The sequence below is a fragment of the Nematostella vectensis genome, chromosome 1 (genome assembly GCF_932526225.1).
Source record: "Nematostella vectensis chromosome 1, jaNemVect1.1, whole genome shotgun sequence".
Lineage (NCBI taxonomy): Eukaryota > Metazoa > Cnidaria > Anthozoa > Actiniaria > Edwardsiidae > Nematostella > Nematostella vectensis.
This window is the reverse complement of record NC_064034.1, coordinates 10,178,570-10,197,512: the sequence shown is the minus strand read 5'-3', so window position 1 is coordinate 10,197,512 and position 18,943 is coordinate 10,178,570. Positions and strand designations below refer to the sequence as shown.

The window sequence follows — 18,943 nt, the reverse complement described above, 5'->3', positions numbered from 1 at the left end:
TAAATTGAGTGATTCGACCAATTTTGGCTTAAATACAATGGGTGGCACACTCTTTTTCATTAATCCCTAACTGATCTTACATTGGCAAGCTGCTGGAGCAGGTTTCGAGCATAATCCTGTGTCTCCTCAGAATTAGATTTAGCCAAGCATTCTGCCACTGCTCTTATCCCTGGCAATCAAATTGTTAATAATATAATTTAATAATAATAATAATATAATAAGTAGCATCATTTGATCACCTACAAGGTTTTGGTGATACAAGTAAAAAGCTCTCTTACCAAAGCTCTCGCAAACTAATTCCTTGTATCGTCGTCCAGAATTTACAACATGCATTAGAAGCTTCAGAGCTTGGGCTTTATCCTCCTTAAAAACATATAACCAAAAGTTATATAAACAAGTTCTCTTAAATTTTCTGTCAAGGTATATATCTATCTGAATAGGGTTCAGACTAATTTTTTTTCCTTCCACATGAATTGTCAAGAAGTATGTAACCAAGCCTTATTTTTCTGAGGTTCAGGACATACCCATGTATTCAGGCTTATTTCCTGTGATCATTTCTCCTTTATCCAAAAAGGGAATGTAAATTGTTTTTATGTCCTTAACAGGGTTACAGACCCTTGGCAACATCCATATACAGGCTAAGTACTCCCCCCGCCCCCCAGGGTCACTTTTTTCTTAAAGAGAACGTGACACAAAATTCTCTTTTGCTTATTTTGACAAATTGACTAGTTAATATAGTAGCGTAATATATCCCAACAATAATTCCTCCAATTTTCGATACTTGATTTAAACGGAAAACCTGATTTTTGATCCTTTTAAAATGAGCAATTTTGGCAAGGTTTCGCATGAAAGGAGCGACATCCGAATATCTAATTTGCATATCACTTGTGACGTCAAGAGTTGTACAAGAGGGTGATAAACATTTGACAAAATAATACAAAATAGGACGCCTCCACCCAAAATACACATATAATTGATCATGGAGCCCGAATCTTACCCAGAAAATAGCTGAGTGTAACCAGAACAAAGTATCCACAAGGAATCCTGCAGCAATTGGAGCGGTGATTTTTATTTAAATTTTTAAAGCTATTGAACACCATTAGCGCTCGAATCAGCCAACTTTTTGGCAAACTCACTCCTTTTTCGATCACAATTGCGATCAAAGCAATAAGATATACGCTGTAAATAATTGCGAAACGATATTACAAGGCAAAAAGTAACGCATCTATATTTCTGCAAAGCAGAATGTGTATTTTGAAAGCGCCTATATGCTCTTTCAAATAATACAGAGAAAAAAAGGTTTATACTTTTTTTGTCTAATTAATTGCGAATTGTCACAAGAACAAAACAAGCTCTTAGAAGAACATTTTTTACGCACTAAACAATGCACTAAATAATGAAACCTATAGATTACAAGGGAAGCAAGATATAAATAATCTACACAAAGAGATTAAAAAAAATGTCAAGATATAAAACTCAAAGAGAAACAACTGGAAAACTAAAATCTAAAAAGTAGATCGGGATGCGAGGACTGAAACTCATCAATGAGTGAACGGCAAAAAAAACTCGATTGTATTTAATTCTCTTTTAACAAACAAACAACAAATGCAGTAGATGGTACTAGCATTATAATCCCTGAATAGTTCTAAAAAAACTGCCATCAAGACTTGACTTGAATGACTGAATCAAATCCTGTTGTCAATCGGCGCGGAAAAAACTATTTTGCTTTTCCCGTTCGGCAATTTGTTGTACTTTGAGGCTCAACAGTGAATCAAATTATTACAATTGCATGTGGTTCTTTCAACATTTTCCACCCCGGGGTGCTGTTTGAAGGTGAACCGGTATTTTTGCGGGTTTACTAACTTTAGTGAAGTTGTTCGCCCCGTCTTGGTTTTATGGCCGTTCGCATTCGCACTTGGAAGCAAACTTATATCTACAACTCAGTTTGAGAATAGAAATGCATTGAAATAAAGTCCAATCCAATAGAACATATTCTTATAATCAAACCATTCATCCTCACCGGTAAAAATGAGGCGTAGTGATCAAAACAAGCCAAAATAATCCGGTTGAAATTCATTAATGCTTGAATGAACCGATCCACTTGAACTGGTAAACACTTCAGAGATGTCTTTTCATTCCATTCACTTCAGGTTTCGATTTTAAACCTCTATCTTAGTGATAGGAAAAAGTTATTCTTGGGTCCATTGTTTAACAATGTAATCATCTTTCTTTACCAAGACTTTAAAAGCGAGGAAATAGAAAAAATATAAGAGATATGCTCGCCCTCATACAATGGCAAGCGAAGTTCGACTGGAACCCCATCAAGTGTGTACAACTCTTTACGTCAGCCAATCAAAAAAAAGTCGCCAAGACAAGACATTTTCAAAACACGATTACAAGAATTCCTGTAATCAATGAGCGCAAAGGCGTTTTTAAAACCAAACATCGATAGCTATATTTTGTTATAAGAGCTTATGTATTTTTCATGTCATGGTCTCTAATATTGAACTAGTGTATATTTAATACCTCCTTTGCTTGCTTAAGTCCCAGAATTTCTAAAACTGTCAGCACTCCCCCAACCTCCAGAAATTCTGCCAGGAACTTGTGCCTGGAATTTAATAATACAATACAATTATTGAGAAAGTAGCAAGTGCGCCATGGTATATTTAACACCTGCATAGGAGAATACAGAGATTAAAAGAGTACTGGCTTTTATAAGCATCCATTTTATAAAAACAGCCTGGTGGGAAAGAATAGGTGTAGGTTCTTATTTGGAAGATCACTCAAATGTTTTGTCAAAATTCTGATTTACTGTTGATAACAAGAGAGAAAAAGATACTTTTCTGGTATATGTACACTTTTGTTAAATACAACATGGGCTTATATGTTGTGGTCTGCATTTATTGTTATTGTTATAGTGATTGTTCTGGTTTGTGTACTGTATATGAAAAAAATAAGAACAAATTAAAAATCTAAACAGACTGATTTGTTAAAGGTGACCCTGATTTATAAGAACCTATCCAGCCTGATCTTGACAATTCTAGGTGTCTTATATGCAGGCCTTTACTGTATAAGTGAATTTTAAACTACTTGGAGAGTCCACTTAAAGAAGCTTGAAGTGGGTGACTTTTAGAAAGACTTACCCGCTTGAAGCTCCAACAAAAATTGTAATCGCTTGTAACTGTAGCTTCACATAGCTACCCATCATATACCTTTCAAAGTCAAGAACAACCAACACCAATTTAAATCCAATTCAACTACATAAATAATTTTGATAAAATTCCAGCCCACATTTTATGTCATTGCTGGTCCCCTTTGCTTCTACATAATGAAATGCACATCAAGGATACGTTAATCTCAGCCAGGCTGTCAATCTAGTGAGAAACAAACTAGCAGAGTGGGCGAACTCTAGCTCAAGAGCCGGCCCTGTTTTGTTTTGGTTTTCATTTATGAATTCTTGCAATATTTTAGCTCGCGTAGTCTTTGATCCCCTGTCCCATGTTTGGAGAAGTTTCGTGACAGCTGCTTGATCGTTCTTCATCGTTTATTCTAAATACACAGATAAAATAAATAAGTTAACGATGTGAACAGGAGGCATCCATCCCATTAGCAATCACAGCTCGCTAGACATTTTCGAATATAAATTTGACTCTTGCACCCAGTATGTCAGGGTGAAAACACACAAAAAGATTACCTTTTAGCTCTACATCACACTTTTAAGGATATATGTCCGGATTATACCCATTTTGCAGTTTACAACACGAAAAAAAGTGAAGTTTTGCCTCTTCGGGTGCTAGGAGGCCGCCATGTTTACTATAGCAACGTCCGCTGAACCGAAAACACAAGGCGAATTCAAAGCACAGGTAACCCACTACCATCTTCTACTTTATAACGATGGTCGGTCTGGATAGCGCATAAATATTTATGCTTTCTTGGAGAAAAAGAAAAAAAAGGGAAACAAAATACCTTACCTGTAAACTTTAAAATTAATAAAGAAGTGCATTCTAAACTATGTCTTATCTATTTTATTTTCTCTACTCTGTTCCCAACCTTTTTAGTTGAAATTTACCTTACATTACAATTTATAATTGATGCTTAAATGTCTGGTCGAGATCTAAATTATTATCACTTACACTATCCCGCTCGTGTCAAGTAAAGATGATCTTAATCGCCGTCATACTAATGGTGGTGGAAACTAGAGGTCTATCATAAAAACGCGCCCTGATTGGATAAGTTACTAAAAGCGTTTCGAGAAAAATCTCCTTAGAATTGACAGAACCCCGAGATTTGAAACTAGAAAACAATAGCGTCTTTTCTCTTTCCGTTATCATTTCTATTATTAATATAATGGACCGGTAACTTGGATTCTAGCCTCAAAGCCGATTTGAGGAAAAAACTGTTAAAAAAGTAAGTATCGAAAATAGATGCCCGCCCACTCTCTTTTCTTATAAAGAAAAAAAAGGCTGTAATGGAAAAAGTAGTCTCGCACATTATTGGCCATTGCCTGAAGTCTTGCGATGTTCCGTTACCTGAATAAAGAGGATGAAATGTATTACCCATGTAAAAGGATTTTAACTACGTGCATTTGACAAGTGTAAATAAATCAATTTGTTTTAGTTTGATGGCTTTCAACCTATTCGATTAATCTCTGGTGGTTTTGCCATATGCTGATCGGTAAGATCCTTTCCCTCGGCATTTATAAACCATAATAAATAGAGTTATGCCCTTAGAAAGACGTTTCGCTAGCCATATCATCAGAAGACAAGATGGAGGGCGCACCTCTAGAAGAAAGCATCGTAAGTGCGCTATTGTACGCGTTGATATGGAGCAGGGATATTGGTCAGTTAGTAGAGGGGAGCACTGGTTTTAAGAAGTGTTTCAAAATTTCTGTCAAGATACACTTGGAATTGTGTGATATGTAATGCAAATTTTCTTTAAGTTGATTAAAATGAAGTGGATAGGAGGGATTTGGATATAGTTGTCGAAGCCTGGTAAGTGCTCAGACTTTTTAAGTAGAGCTAGAAATGTTACCCTGCAACAATGTTTACCCGGTAAGCCAGTTGCTTTATAGCCTACGTTACTTTAACAATGTACACTCACTTTTCTTTTTCATATTGTTAATATTTCTTTTGAGTAGATATCATATCATTGTTTTAACAGCTGCTGTAATTGAACTGAATCGAGAAACTCTTAGCACAACGCAGCCAACGCCTCTAAATGGACTGAACAGCAGCTTTATTTATCAGAAATTAACGCACATTTTAAATTAGGTGCTATGGGGGTTTTTGATTTTACACTTTCCTAAAAGTATTGAAAGGGAAAACGAACAGACCTCAGTGTTGAGATATTTTGATGTCCAATTAACTCATTCCTCTTCCATCTAGTTTTTCAATTTCAAAGACCAATGCTGCATTATTTAAGGGCACTTTCTCAGTGTAGGATTGACGCAAGCACATCACCATCTTACGCTGCAACAAACGGCGGGAAATCTCGTGAAATCCTTATCATGCGAAAGCTGGCACAAGGCACAAAAGACTCGTACAAATGTCGACGAAAACGAAGAAAACAACCGTTACAACGGTAAGTCCGTATTCGGAACGGCCCGGCACATGTTGACATTAAGCGCTAAAGGTCGATGTAATGGTTCTCATTCAAGCATTTTTAGCTAAAGGATATGAAATACTAGGAATCATTTAGTAAGTCATATGAAAAAAGTAGAAACAAAAAAGCTTAAAAAATAGACACAACTAACGCCCTGAAACGATTTTAATAACTTAAACGATGAAGAGATAGCCTTTAATGCTAGTCTCGATAAGCATAAATTGAGAAATAATTGGCGTTGAGCCATTGTCTGATGACCAAATAATTCATTCATCAAACGGTATCTTCACTTCATTCCACTCAAGAATTTGTGGTTAATTTTTGGCTTTATCGGGCACCTAAAAAAAACATTGAATCTATGGCCAATTAATGGGCAATCCATGTTGAACACATACTGTCACGCATGTGATAAAAACAAATTCACTATAGCCCGAAATTCCCATCTAGCTATAACACAGCGGGACGCAAATAGCAATTGTTGATATCGTGACTCTCAGATAAGCGGTTTTTTAATTTGCGCATTTAGAACTCTATCATCAATAAATGCATCAAATAGGATTGTTTAAGCCCGGCTGGACCGCCATGGCAACATCGCTTTAATGAACTAAAATACACTAATAATGAAACGAAAATCCTGTCGTTTATTTAAAAATATTGAAACTATAAGACCTTCGCGTAAACTGGTTATGAATATTTTTGGGCAATTTGAACGAAACAAGGAGGTAAATGCTTTGCTCTGATAACGGAATTGTAGTATTGTCGGTTAGGTGCTATCATTTACCACAAGGTGAGACTAACCTCAATGAGAACCGCAGGCAAGCGCGCCATTGCGGCGCAAAGGCGTCATGCATATTAATCTCTCCTGCTGCTTGAAAATACAAAGGTATGGTTGTATTTCTTGGCCCATTTAGATAGGGACGACAGTAAAAGATGGGCCGATTGAGTGTTATCATTTTGTCGATAGTGCTGGGGGTCTGTTTTTGGATTTTTTTCTAAAGAAATATAACTTGATAGTACAGACTGATAGAGAGGGAGGGGGAAGGCAAAACAGTTTAAGAGATAAAAAGGTAAATTTTGATAACGCTTGGAACAACATGTATATAAGGCAGCTACTCGCTCGATATATTTACATTTTAACAAACATTTTGTCGAAAGCACAGTCTATCAGCTTAATGTTTTAGCAGTGAGGGATTATGGGGGAATACACATGCGTACATTGCGAGGATTTTCATGAGCAAAGGTATTGTTGTCGTCAAGTTCAGTCAGGAATTTGTAGCACGCGTCTACGATAGAATTAGAACCTTGTAGTACCAGTTCTTTATTAGTGGTACCTTAATTCAACTGTAAGCGCCAGTTCAATATATAATGAATACTACTTGGAAAGTGCGCGCGTACGGTTTTAATTCACGAGTTGTGCAGTATCAAAAAACGAACGAGTGAGCGCAGCGAACGAGTGAGTTTTTTTTATATAAAACAACAAGTGAATAAAAACTATACAAAGCAATTCCCATGCTGTATTTTGTTTATTATGTACATACTGATAAATTTATAATAAGCTTAATACATAACATTTTATTAGACTTGGCTGCGGAGGCTTCGACGTTTGTGCTGTTCGACGGTTCAGTTGAAGACAGACAGAAACTTACATTGTTCAAATAAATCTGTCTCGCTAATGTCACGCACGAGACTGTGATGTTAGCGTTTTAAACAGCCTTATATCTCGATTGGTTTTTCCCTTTGTATTCTTGTTTTCAAGACTTTCTACATAATCCTCTACAGTGTCATTGAGAGTAGCAAATCTATTGTCTGCCGTTTTGCACGCTTTGCGTATTCAATTTTCACAGTAAAATTTCATTCCCTCGCTCAATAAAGCTCAATAACAAAAGTGACATTCAAAGCTACCCGTCTCCCGGGGTTGGGATTGAAGCCATTCAAGTGCAGGGAAAAAATATCGTTCGTCCAATCAGAACCGCGAAACGACTTTTCTTCACGGTGAAAAAAAACATCATTCGCGCCTCTGATTTGCTGAGACCAATGAACGAACGAAAATTTACTTAATATGTTTTCAGTGAGTATTTCTCAGTATGTATGTAATAAATAGTTATACCTTGTAGCAAGCGCCAGTTCTATATAGAGTAGAACCTTATAGTAAGCGTCAGCTCTATATAGAGTGGTACCAAGAGACCATGATGTAAGAGAACGAATCCCCCGTATTAGGGTATGTTCCAATGATGACGTCCGTGAAAGCTATTTTTAGAACAAGCAGTTATTTTTAGATACGCCTCTGATTGGTTATGCCTGATGCACACTAGTGACATAACAACATAATGACATAGGCGCGTGCACCCTTATGTTCAAATGTTCAAGTGTGAATGGTTCGACATTTTGACATAAGCCCAACATAACCACATGAACATAACGACATAAGAGAAAAAACATGTTTTTTTCTTTTATGTCATTATGTCCATGTCGTTATGTCGGGCTTAAAAGAATGCGCGTGCCATTGTTCTCATGTCGTTATGTCACTAGTGTGCACTAGGCATTAGCGCTCACGTTTCCTAGCAACATAAGTCTTACGCGCGATCACATCTTGAGCGATGTGACCCGGAAAAGGACGTTATGGAAATCTTTTTGACCGAAAACCATCCTTTTTTACAACTGTGAAAATGATCTTCCATAGAGTACGCTGGATCCAAAAAGCCGTTTCTCGGACTTTGAAATGCATAGAGTGCGTGATTTTAGGCTCGGGGACCAACCCCAGTAAAAGTTTTCACGGCTGATTCGCAAATTATAAAACAACAACAATCATAAATCTGTGATTTAGAAAAAACAATTCTCTTCCAATTCCCTTTTAATGAAAAAGATACATCCAGAACTTAAAACCATTATATTCACACCGATATAGTGGTTATTAAGACAGGTATTTCACAAAAAAATATTTCAAGTCTCCATAATCTCCATAAGATTTACTTCCATAATGAAGTAAATCTTATTCCGGTGACAAGGGTTTCTTGAGTGACATGATTTCTGAACATCTGCGTGAAAAATTGAAGTTTATTCATCTAAAAATATTGCAAATCAAAGAAAAATAAAGGCCTTCTTGTATCTTAATACATGTCATAGACTGAGAATGCCTAGGTTTTCCATCTCACCGTATTGAAGAGAAAAAGAACTTTTTAGGAGTCAGCCTGATGCATCTTGAATGAACTCCAAATTCGCCGTCTTCCCGACGTCTTCCCGTTCAATTATTTATATAACATTCAGATAACTTAACAGATACCAGGACACCACTCTACAAGTAGCATTGTAATCTTGAGCTATGAGAGGCAGCAAAAAGGGTAAAAACAGGTAGCGAACGAAGTCAAGAAGTGCAGAGGGAAAAACATTGTGAAAATGTACTAGCTAGCGGGGTGCCCATAACCAAATATGGAGCAATGAACCATATATGGATGCTATGATTGACAAGCTCGCGCAATCATGGACGGCATCATGGGCCACGGGGATTCGTTCTCTTATATCATGGTCTCTTGGTGGTACCTTATAGCAAGCGCCAGTTCTATATAGAGTTGAACCTTATACTAAGCGTCAGTTCTATATAGAGCGGTACCTTATAGTAAGCGCCAGTTCTATATAGAGTGGTACCTTATACTAAGCGTCAGTTCTATATAGAGTGGTACCTTATAGCAAGTGCCAGTTCTATATAGAGCGGTACCTTATAGGAAGCGTCAGTTCTATATAGAGTGGTACCTTATACTAAGCGTCAATTCTATATAGAGCGGTACCTTATAGCAAGTGCCAGTTCTATATATAGTGGTACCTTATAGGAAGCGTCAGTTCTATATAGAGCGGTACCTTATAGTAAGCGTTAGTTCCATATAGAGCGGTACCTTATAGTAAGCTTTAGTTCTATATAGAGCGGTACCTTATAGTAAGCGCCAGTTCTATATAGGGCGGTACCTTATACTAAGCGTCAGTTCTATATAGAGCGGTACCTAATAGTAAGCGTTAGTTCTATATAGAGCGGTACCTTATAGTAAGCGCCAGTTCTATATAGAGTGATACCTTATAGTAAGCATCAGTTCTATATAGAGCGGTACCTTATAGTAAGCGTCAGTTCTATATAGAGTGGTACCTTATGGTAAGCGTTAGTTCTATATAGAGCGGTACCTTATAGTAAGCTTTAGTTCTATATAGAGCGGTACCTTATAGTAAGCGCCAGTTCTATATAGAGTGGTACCTTATAGCAAGTGCCAGTTCTATATAGAGCGCTACGTTATAGTAAGCGTTAGTTCTTTATAGAGCGGTACCTTATAGTAAGCGCCAGTTCTATACAGAGTGGTACCTTATACTAAGCGTCAATTCTATATAGAGCGGTACCTTATAGCAAGCGCCAGTTCTATATAGAGCGGTACCTTATAGCAAGTGCCAGTTCTATATATAGTGGTACCTTATAGCAAGCGCCAGTTCTATATAGAGTGGTACCTTATACTAAGCGTCAATTCTATATAGAGCGGTACCTAATAGTAAGCGTTAGTTCTATATAGAGCGGTACCTTATAGTAAGCGCCAGTTCTATATAGAGTGATACCTTATAGTAAGCATCAGTTCTATATAGAGCGGTACCTTATAGTAAGCGTCAGTTCTATATAGAGTGGTACCTTATGGTAAGCGTTAGTTCTATATAGAGCGGTACCTTATAGTAAGCTTTAGTTCTATATAGAGCGGTACCTTATAGTAAGCGCCAGTTCTATATAGAGTGGTACCTTATAGCAAGTGCCAGTTCTATATAGAGCGCTACGTTATAGTAAGCGTTAGTTCTTTATAGAGCGGTACCTTATAGTAAGCGCCAGTTCTATATAGAGTGGTACCTTATACTAAGCGTCAATTCTATATAGAGCGGTACCTTATAGCAAGCGCCAGTTCTATATAGAGCGGTACCTTATAGCAAGTGCCAGTTCTATATATAGTGGTACCTTATAGCAAGCTCCAGTTCTATATAGAGTGGTACCTTATACTAAGCGTCAATTCTATATAGAGTGGTACCTTATAGCAAGTGCCAGTTCTATATATAGTGGTACCTTATAGGAAGCGTCAGTTCTATATAGAGCGGTACCTTATAGTAAGCGTTAGTTCCATATAGAGCGGTACCTTATAGTAAGCGCCAGTTCTATATAGAGCGGTACCTTATACTAAGCGTCAGTTCTATATAGAGCGGTACCTAATAGTAAGCGTTAGTTCTATATAGAGCGGTACCTTATAGTAAGCGCCAGTTCTATATAGAGTGGTACCTTATAGCAAGCGCCAGTTCTATATAGAGTGGTACCTTATGGTAAGCGTTAGTTCTATATAGAGCGGTACCTTATAGTAAGCTTTAGTTCTATATAGAGCGGTACCTTATAGTAAGCGCCAGTTCTATATAGAGTGGTACCTTATAGCAAGTGCCAGTTCTATATAGAGCGCTACGTTATAAAAAGCGTTAGTTCTTTATAGAGCGGTACCTTATAGTAAGTGTCAGTTCTATATAGAGTGGTACCTTATAGTAAGCGTCAGTTCTATATAAAGTGGTACCTTATGGTAAGCGCCAGTTCTATATAGAGTGCTACCTTATAGTAAGCGTCAGTTCTATATAGAGTGGTACCTTATAGTAAGCGTTAGTTCTATATAGAGTGGTACCTTATACTAAGCGCCAGTTCTATATAGAGTGGTACCTTATAGTAAGCGCCAGTTCTATATAGAGTGGTACCTTATAGTAAGCGCCAGTTCTATATAGAGTGGTACCTTATAGCAAGTGCCAGTTCTATATAGAGCGCTACGTTATAGTAAGCGTTAGTTCTTTATAGAGCGGTACCTTATAGTAAGCGCCAGTTCTATATAGAGTGGTACCTTATACTAAGCGTCAATTCTATATAGAGCGGTACCTTATAGCAAGCGCCAGTTCTATATAGAGCGGTACCTTATAGCAAGTGCCAGTTCTATATATAGTGGTACCTTATAGCAAGCTCCAGTTCTATATAGAGTGGTACCTTATACTAAGCGTCAATTCTATATAGAGTGGTACCTTATAGCAAGTGCCAGTTCTATATATAGTGGTACCTTATAGGAAGCGTCAGTTCTATATAGAGCGGTACCTTATAGTAAGCGTTAGTTCCATATAGAGCGGTACCTTATAGTAAGCGCCAGTTCTATATAGAGCGGTACCTTATACTAAGCGTCAGTTCTATATAGAGCGGTACCTAATAGTAAGCGTTAGTTCTATATAGAGCGGTACCTTATAGTAAGCGCCAGTTCTATATAAAGTGGTACCTTATAGCAAGCGCCAGTTCTATATAGAGTGGTACCTTATGGTAAGCGTTAGTTCTATATAGAGCGGTACCTTATAGTAAGCTTTAGTTCTATATAGAGCGGTACCTTATAGTAAGCGCCAGTTCTATATAGAGTGGTACCTTATAGCAAGTGCCAGTTCTATATAGAGCGCTACGTTATAGTAAGCGTTAGTTCTTTATAGAGCGGTACCTTATAGTAAGTGTCAGTTCTATATAGAGTGGTACCTTATAGTAAGCGTCAGTTCTATATAAAGTGGTACCTTATGGTAAGCGCCAGTTCTATATAGAGTGGTACCTTATAGTAAGCGTCAGTTCTATATAGAGTGGTACCTTATAGCAAGCGCCAGTTCTATATAGAGTGGTACCTTATGGTAAGCGTTAGTTCTATATAGAGCGGTACCTTATAGTAAGCTTTAGTTCTATATAGAGTGGTACCTTATAGTAAGCGCCAGTTCTATATAGAGTGGTACCTTATAGTAAGCGCCAGTTCTATATAGAGTTGAACCTTATACTAAGCGTCAGTTCTATATAGAGTGGTACCTTATAGTAAGCGTCAGTTCTATATAGAGTGGTACCTTATGGTAAGCGTCCGTTCTATATAGAGTGGTACCTTATACTAAGCGCCAGTTCTATATAGAGTGGTACCTTATAGCAAGTGCCAGTTCTATATAGAGTGGTACCTTATGGTAAGCGTCAGTTCTATATAGAGTGGTACCTTATGGTAAGCGTCAGTTCTATATAAAGTGGTACCTTATACTAAGCGCCAGTTCTATATAGAGTTGAACCTTATACTAAGCGTCAGTTCTATATAGAGTGGTACCTTATAAAAGCGCCAGTTCTATATAAAGTGGTACCTTATACTAAGCGCCAGTTCTATATAGAGTTGAACCTTATACTAAGCGTCAGTTCTTTATAGAGTGGTACCTTATAGCAAGCGTCAGTTCTATATAGAGTGGTACCTTATGGTAAGCATCAGTTCTATATAGAGCGGTACCTTATGGTAAGCGCCAGTTCTATATAGAGTGGTACCTTATAGTAAGCATCAGTTCTATATAGAGTGGTACCTTATGGTAAGCGTTAGTTCTATATAGAGTGGTACCTTATAGTAAGCGTTAGTTCTATATAGAGCGGTACCTTATAGTAAGCGCCAGTTCTATATAGAGTGGTACCTTATAGCAAGCGCCAGTTCTATATAGAGTGGTACCTTATAGTAAGCGTTAGTTCTATATAGAGTGGTACCTTATAGTAAGCGTTAGTTCTATATAGAGCGGTACCTTATAGTAAGCGTTAGTTCTATATAGAGCGGTACCTTATGGTAAGCGTTAGTTCTATATAGAGCGGTACCTTATGGTAAGCGTTAGTTCTATATAGAGTGGTACCTTATACTAAGCGTTAGTTCTATATAGAGTGGTACCTTATAGTAAGCGTTAGTTCTATATAGAGCGGTACCTTATAGTAAGCGTTAGTTCTATATAGAGTGGTACCTTATGGTAAGCGCCAGTTCTATATAGAGCGGTACCTTATGGTAAGCGTCAGTTCTATATAGAGCGGTACCTTATGGTAAGCGTTAGTTCTATATAGAGTGGTACCTTATAGTAAGCGTTAGTTCTATATAGAGTGGTACCTTATAGTAAGCGTTAGTTCTATATAGAGCGGTACCTTATAGTAAGCGTTAGTTCTATATAGAGTGGTACCTTATGATAAGCGTCAGTTCTAAATAGAGTGGTACCTTATGGTAAGCGCCAGTTCTATATAGAGCGGTACCTTATGGTAAGCGTCAGTTCTATATAGAGCGGTACCTTATGGTAAGCGCCAGTTCTATATAGAGTGGTACCTTATGGTAAGCGCCAGTTCTATATAGAGCGGTACCTTATGGTAAGCGTCAGTTCTATATAGAGCGGTACCTTATAGTAAGCGTTAGTTCTATATAGAGTGGTACCTTATGGTAAGCGTTAGTTCTATATAGAGTGGTACCTTATAGTAAGCGTTAGTTCTATATAGAGTGGTACCTTATAGTAAGCGTTAGTTCTATATAGAGCGGTACCTTATAGTAAGCGTTAGTTCTATATAGAGTGGTACCTTATGATAAGCGTCAGTTCTAAATAGAGTGGTACCTTATGGTAAGCGCCAGTTCTATATAGAGCGGTACCTTATGGTAAGCGTCAGTTCTATATAGAGCGGTACCTTATAGTAAGCGTTAGTTCTATATAGAGCGGTACCTTATGGTAAGCGTTAGTTCTATATAGAGCGGTACCTTATGGTAAGCGTTAGTTCTATATAGAGTGGTACCTTATAGTAAGCGTTAGTTCTATATAGAGCGGTACCTTATAGTAAGCGTTAGTTCTATATAGAGTGGTACCTTATGGTAAGCGCCAGTTCTTTATAGAGCGGTACCTTATGGTAAGCGTCAGTTCTATATAGAGCGGTACCTTATAGTAAGCGTTAGTTCTATATAGAGTGGTACCTTATAGTAAGCGTTAGTTCTATATAGAGCGGTACCTTATAGTAAGCGTCAGTTCTATATAGAGTGGTACCTTATAGCAAGCGTCAGTTCTATATAGAGCGGTACCTTATAGTAAGCTCCAGTTCTATATAGAGTGATACCTTATAGTAAGCGTCAGTTCTAAATAGAGTGGTACCTTATGGTAAGCGCCAGTTCTATATAGAGCGGTACCTTATGGTAAGCGTCAGTTCTATATAGAGCGGTACCTTATGGTAAGCGTCAGTTCTATATAGAGTGGTACCTTATACTAAGCGCCAGTTCTATATAGAGCGGTACCTTATGGTAAGCGTCAGTTCTATATAGAGCGGTACCTTATGGTAAGCGTCAGTTCTATATAGAGTAGAACCTTATAGCAAGCGCCAGTTCTATATAGAGTGGTACCTTATACTAAGCGCCAGTTCTATATAGAGCGGTACCTTATACTAAGCGTCAATTCTATATAGAGTGGTACCTTATGGTAAGCGTCAGTTCTATATAGAGTGGTACCTTATAGTAAGCGCCAGTTCTATATAGAGTGGTACCTTATAGTAAGCGTCAGTTCTATATAGAGTGGTACCTTTTTTCATTTTCAGTTTCAGTTTTAATGCTCGGTTAGGCTGAGTTGCATTACACCAAGATAAATAAATATACATGAATAAATAAGACTAAACCAATACATTATAATATGCTACACAGCTCTATTGAGAGACTAAGGTCTTGAATGAATCTAATGAGCTGGCACTAGCGGTGTGTGCCGGAAGGCTGTTCCAATCTGGAATAGTATTGGGAAAAAATGAAAACTTGTAACTTGTAAGTTTAAACGGGTGATTACAACGAGTGACGGACGAGCAATAACAAAGGTGGTCAGGGAGAGATATAGGTACAAGGCCATTTACAATTTTATACAACATGCAAAGACGATCCTGTTTCCTTATAAGGTAGAGCTCTGGCCACTTGAGATCACTGATAAAAGCACTAACACTAATATAGCGAGAATAGTTACTATATACGAAACAGGCTGCGCGCCTCTGGACCATCTCGATCTTGTTAATGTTCTTCTGAGTGTAGGGATCCCACACAGTTGACGCGTAGGAAAACGTGGGGCGCACTAAGGAACAGTAGGCGCGGGCTTTTACTACTTTAGAACAACAATACAAGTTCCGTCTAACTAGGTTAAGAGTGCGAGATGCTTTAAGAGTGATGTGGTCCACGTGACTGTTCCATTTGAGATCATTTGAGAACTGCACACCGAGGTAGGGATGACTCTCTCGCTCCTCCACAGGAAGTAATCTGCGTAGATGGTAGATCTTTTGTTTGTGATACGCAGAACACAGCACTTTGAAGGATTAAAGTCCATCTTCCAAGTTTTGGACCATGCGGCGAGTTTGTTCAAGTTTTGCTGAAGGTTGGAGGGAGATTTATCGGATGTCAGGTGGAGGTAGAGGGCACAGTCATCAGCAAAGAGTCTTATTTTGCCGTTAATTCCATCTGGAAGGTCGTTGATAGAAAGGAGGAATAACAACGGACCAACCACTGACCCTTGAGGCACGCCTGAGGTTACAATGGCAGGCGAAGAGTGCTCCCCGTCAACAACAACTGATTTTGTCCTGTTCTTGAGGAAATCCTCCAGCCAGTAGTACACTTGACCAGAAATCCCATAGTGTTGAAGCTTTATTAAAAGACGCGAGTGTGAGACGAGTCGAAGGCTTTTGAGAGATCCAGAAGTAGAAGATCAGTTTTTTTGTTTTTTATCCATAGCAAGGGCCAGATCGTTATAAGTGAGAAGCATGTAGTAAGCTTATAGTACGCGTCAGTTCTATATAAAGTGGTACCTTATAGCAAGCGTCAGTTCTACATAGAGTGGTACCTTATAGCAAGCATCAGTTCTATATAGAGCGGTACCTTATAGCAAGCGTCAGTTCTATATAAAGTGCTACCGGTAATTTCTAGTGTGACACGATTTGTCACGGTCATTTTTAGTGTGACACGTGTTGCCACGGTCATTTCTAGTGTGATATGGGTTGTCACGGTCATTTCTAGTGTGACACGTGTTGTCACGGTCATTTCTAGTGTGATATGGGTTGTCATGGTCATTTCTAGTGTGACACGTGTTGTCACGGTCATTCCTAACGTGACATGGGTTATCAAGTTCATTTCTAGTTTGACACGACTTGTCACGTACAATTTTAATGTGACACGTGATGTCACGGTCATTTCTATTGTTACAAGTATTTTCACGATCAGTTCTAGTGTGATAAGTGTTGTCACGTTATGCTTTAGTGTGACATTGGTTGTCACGCTCATTTCCAGTGTGATGTGAGTTGTCACGGTCTTTTCTATTGTTACAAGTGTTGTCACGATCAGTTCTAGTGTGACAAGTGTTGTCACGCGATCAGTTCTAGTGTGACAAGGGTTGTCACGGTCAGCTTTAGTGTGACATTGGTTGTCACGGTCTTTTCCAGTGTGATGTGTGTCGTCACGGTCAGCTTTAGTGTTACATTGTTGTCACGGTCAGTTCTAGTGTGACATGGGTTGTCACGGTCAGTTCTAGTGTGACATGGGTTGTCACGGTCAGCTTTAGTGTGACATTGGTTGTTACGGTCTTTTCCAGTGTGATGTGTGTCGTCACGGTCAGTTCTAGTGTGACATGGGTTGTCACGGTCAGTTCTAGTGTGACATGGGTTGTCACGGTCATTTCTAGTGACATAGACAAACGATATCTGTTCTAGTGTGACAAGTGTTGTCACGGTCAGCTTTAGTGTGACATTGGTTGTCAAGGTCTTTTCCAGTGTGATGTGTGTCGTCACGGTCAGTTCTAGTGTGACATGGGTTGTCACGGTCAGTTCTAGTGTGACATGGGTTGTCACGGTCATTTCTAGTGACATAGACAAACGATATCTGTTCTAGTGTGACATTGGTCGTCACGGTCAGTTCTAGTGTGACATGGGTTGTTACGGTAAGTTCTAGTGTGACAAGTGTTGTTACGGTCAGTTCTAGTGTGACATGGGTTGTCACGGTCAGCTTTAGTGTGACATGGGTTGTTACGGTCTGTTCTAGTGTGACATGGGTTGTCACGGTCAGTTCTAGTGTGACATGGGTTGTTACGGTCAGTTCTAGTGTGACAAGCGTTGTCACGGTCAGTTCTAGTGTGACATGGGTTGTTACGGTCAGTTCTAGTGTGACATGGGTTGTCACGGTCAGTTCTAGTGTGACATGGGTTGTCACGGTCATTTCTAGTGACATAGACAAACGATATCTGTTCTAGTGTGACATTGGTCGTCACGGTCAGTTCTAGTGTGACATGGGTTGTTACGGTAAGTTTTAGTGTGACATTGGTTGTTACGGTCAGTTCTAGTGTGACATGGGTTGTTACGGTCAGTTCTAGTGTGACATGGGTTGTCACGGTCAGTTCTAGTGTGACATGGGTTGTCACGGTCATTTCTAGTGACATAGACAAACGATATCTGTTCTAGTGTGACATTGGTCGTCACGGTCAGTTCTAGTGTGACATGGGTTGTTACGGTAAGTTCTAGTGTGACATTGGTTGTTACGGTCAGTTCTAGTGTGACATGGGTTGTTACGGTCAGTTCTAGTGTGACATGGGTTGTCACGGTCATTTCTAGTGACATAGACAAACGATATCTGTTCTAGTGTGACATTGGTCGTCACGGTCAGTTCTAGTGTGACATGGGTTGTTACGGTAAGTTCTAGTGTGACATTGGTTGTTACGGTCAGTTCTAGAGTGACATGGGTTGTTACGGTCAGTTCTAGTGTGACAAGTGTTGTCACGGTCAGTTCTAGTGTGACATGGGTTGTCACGGTCAGTTCTAGTGTGACATGGGTTGTCACGGTCAGTTCTAGTGTGACATGGGTTGTTACGGTCAGTTCTAGTGTGACAAGTGTTGTCACGGTCAGTTCTAGTGTGACATGGGTTGTTACGGTCAGTTCTAGTGTGACATGGGTTGTTACGGTCAGTTCTAGTGTGACATGGGTTGTCTAGGTCAGCTTTAGTGTGACATTGGTTGTTACGGTCAGTTCTAGAGTGACATGGGTTGTTACGGTCAGTTCTAGTGTGACAAGTGTTGTCACGGTCAGTTCTAGTGTGACATGGGTTGTTACGGTCAGTTCTAGTGTGACATGGGTTGTTACGGTCAGTTCTAGTGTGACATGGGTTGTCACGGTCAGTTCTAGTGTGACATGGGTTGTTACGGTCAGTTCTAGTGTGACATGGGTTGTCACGGTCAGCTTTAGTGTGATATTGGTTGTTACGGTCAGTTCTAGTGTGACATTGGTTGTTACGGTCAGTTCTAGTGTGACATGGGTTGTTACGGTCAGTTCTAGTGTGACAAGTGTTGTCACGGTCAGTTCTAGTGTGACATGGGTTGTCACGGTCATTTCTAGTGTGATATGGGTTGTCATGGTCATTTCTAGTGTGACACGTGTTGTCACGGTCATTCCTAACGTGACATGGGTTATCAAGTTCATTTCTAGTTTGACACGACTTGTCACGTACAATTTTAATGTGACACGTGATGTCA

At 39.0% G+C, this 18,943-nt stretch overlaps 1 protein-coding gene and 1 long non-coding RNA gene across 5 annotated transcripts in view; one reads left to right on the top strand and one right to left on the bottom strand.

Annotated features, from left to right (window-relative positions):
• Positions 1-18,943, bottom strand: part of LOC5520285 (armadillo-like helical domain containing protein 1) — a 65,866-nt gene that overhangs the window by 6,566 nt on the left and 40,357 nt on the right. The window contains exons 1-6 of one of the 4 annotated variants that reach the window (XM_048731350.1): positions 3,695-3,849; positions 3,351-3,549; positions 3,144-3,212; positions 2,527-2,608; positions 279-363; positions 81-169 (exon numbers count right to left, since the gene is read on the bottom strand). In XM_048731350.1, the coding sequence (XP_048587307.1) occupies positions 81-169; positions 279-363; positions 2,527-2,608; positions 3,144-3,212; positions 3,351-3,541 (516 nt within the window). In that variant the 5' untranslated portion in view covers positions 3,542-3,549; positions 3,695-3,849. Of the gene's footprint in view, positions 1-80; positions 170-278; positions 364-2,526; positions 2,609-3,143; positions 3,213-3,350; positions 3,550-3,694; positions 3,850-18,943 lie in introns of those variants that run through there. The other 3 variants (XM_048731361.1, XM_048731355.1, XM_048731358.1) reach the window with 3 other exon arrangements.
• Positions 6,288-7,317, top strand: LOC116603770. The gene is made up of 2 exons (XR_004290786.2): positions 6,288-6,841; positions 7,181-7,317. It is a non-coding gene; the product is annotated as an uncharacterized LOC116603770 (long non-coding RNA).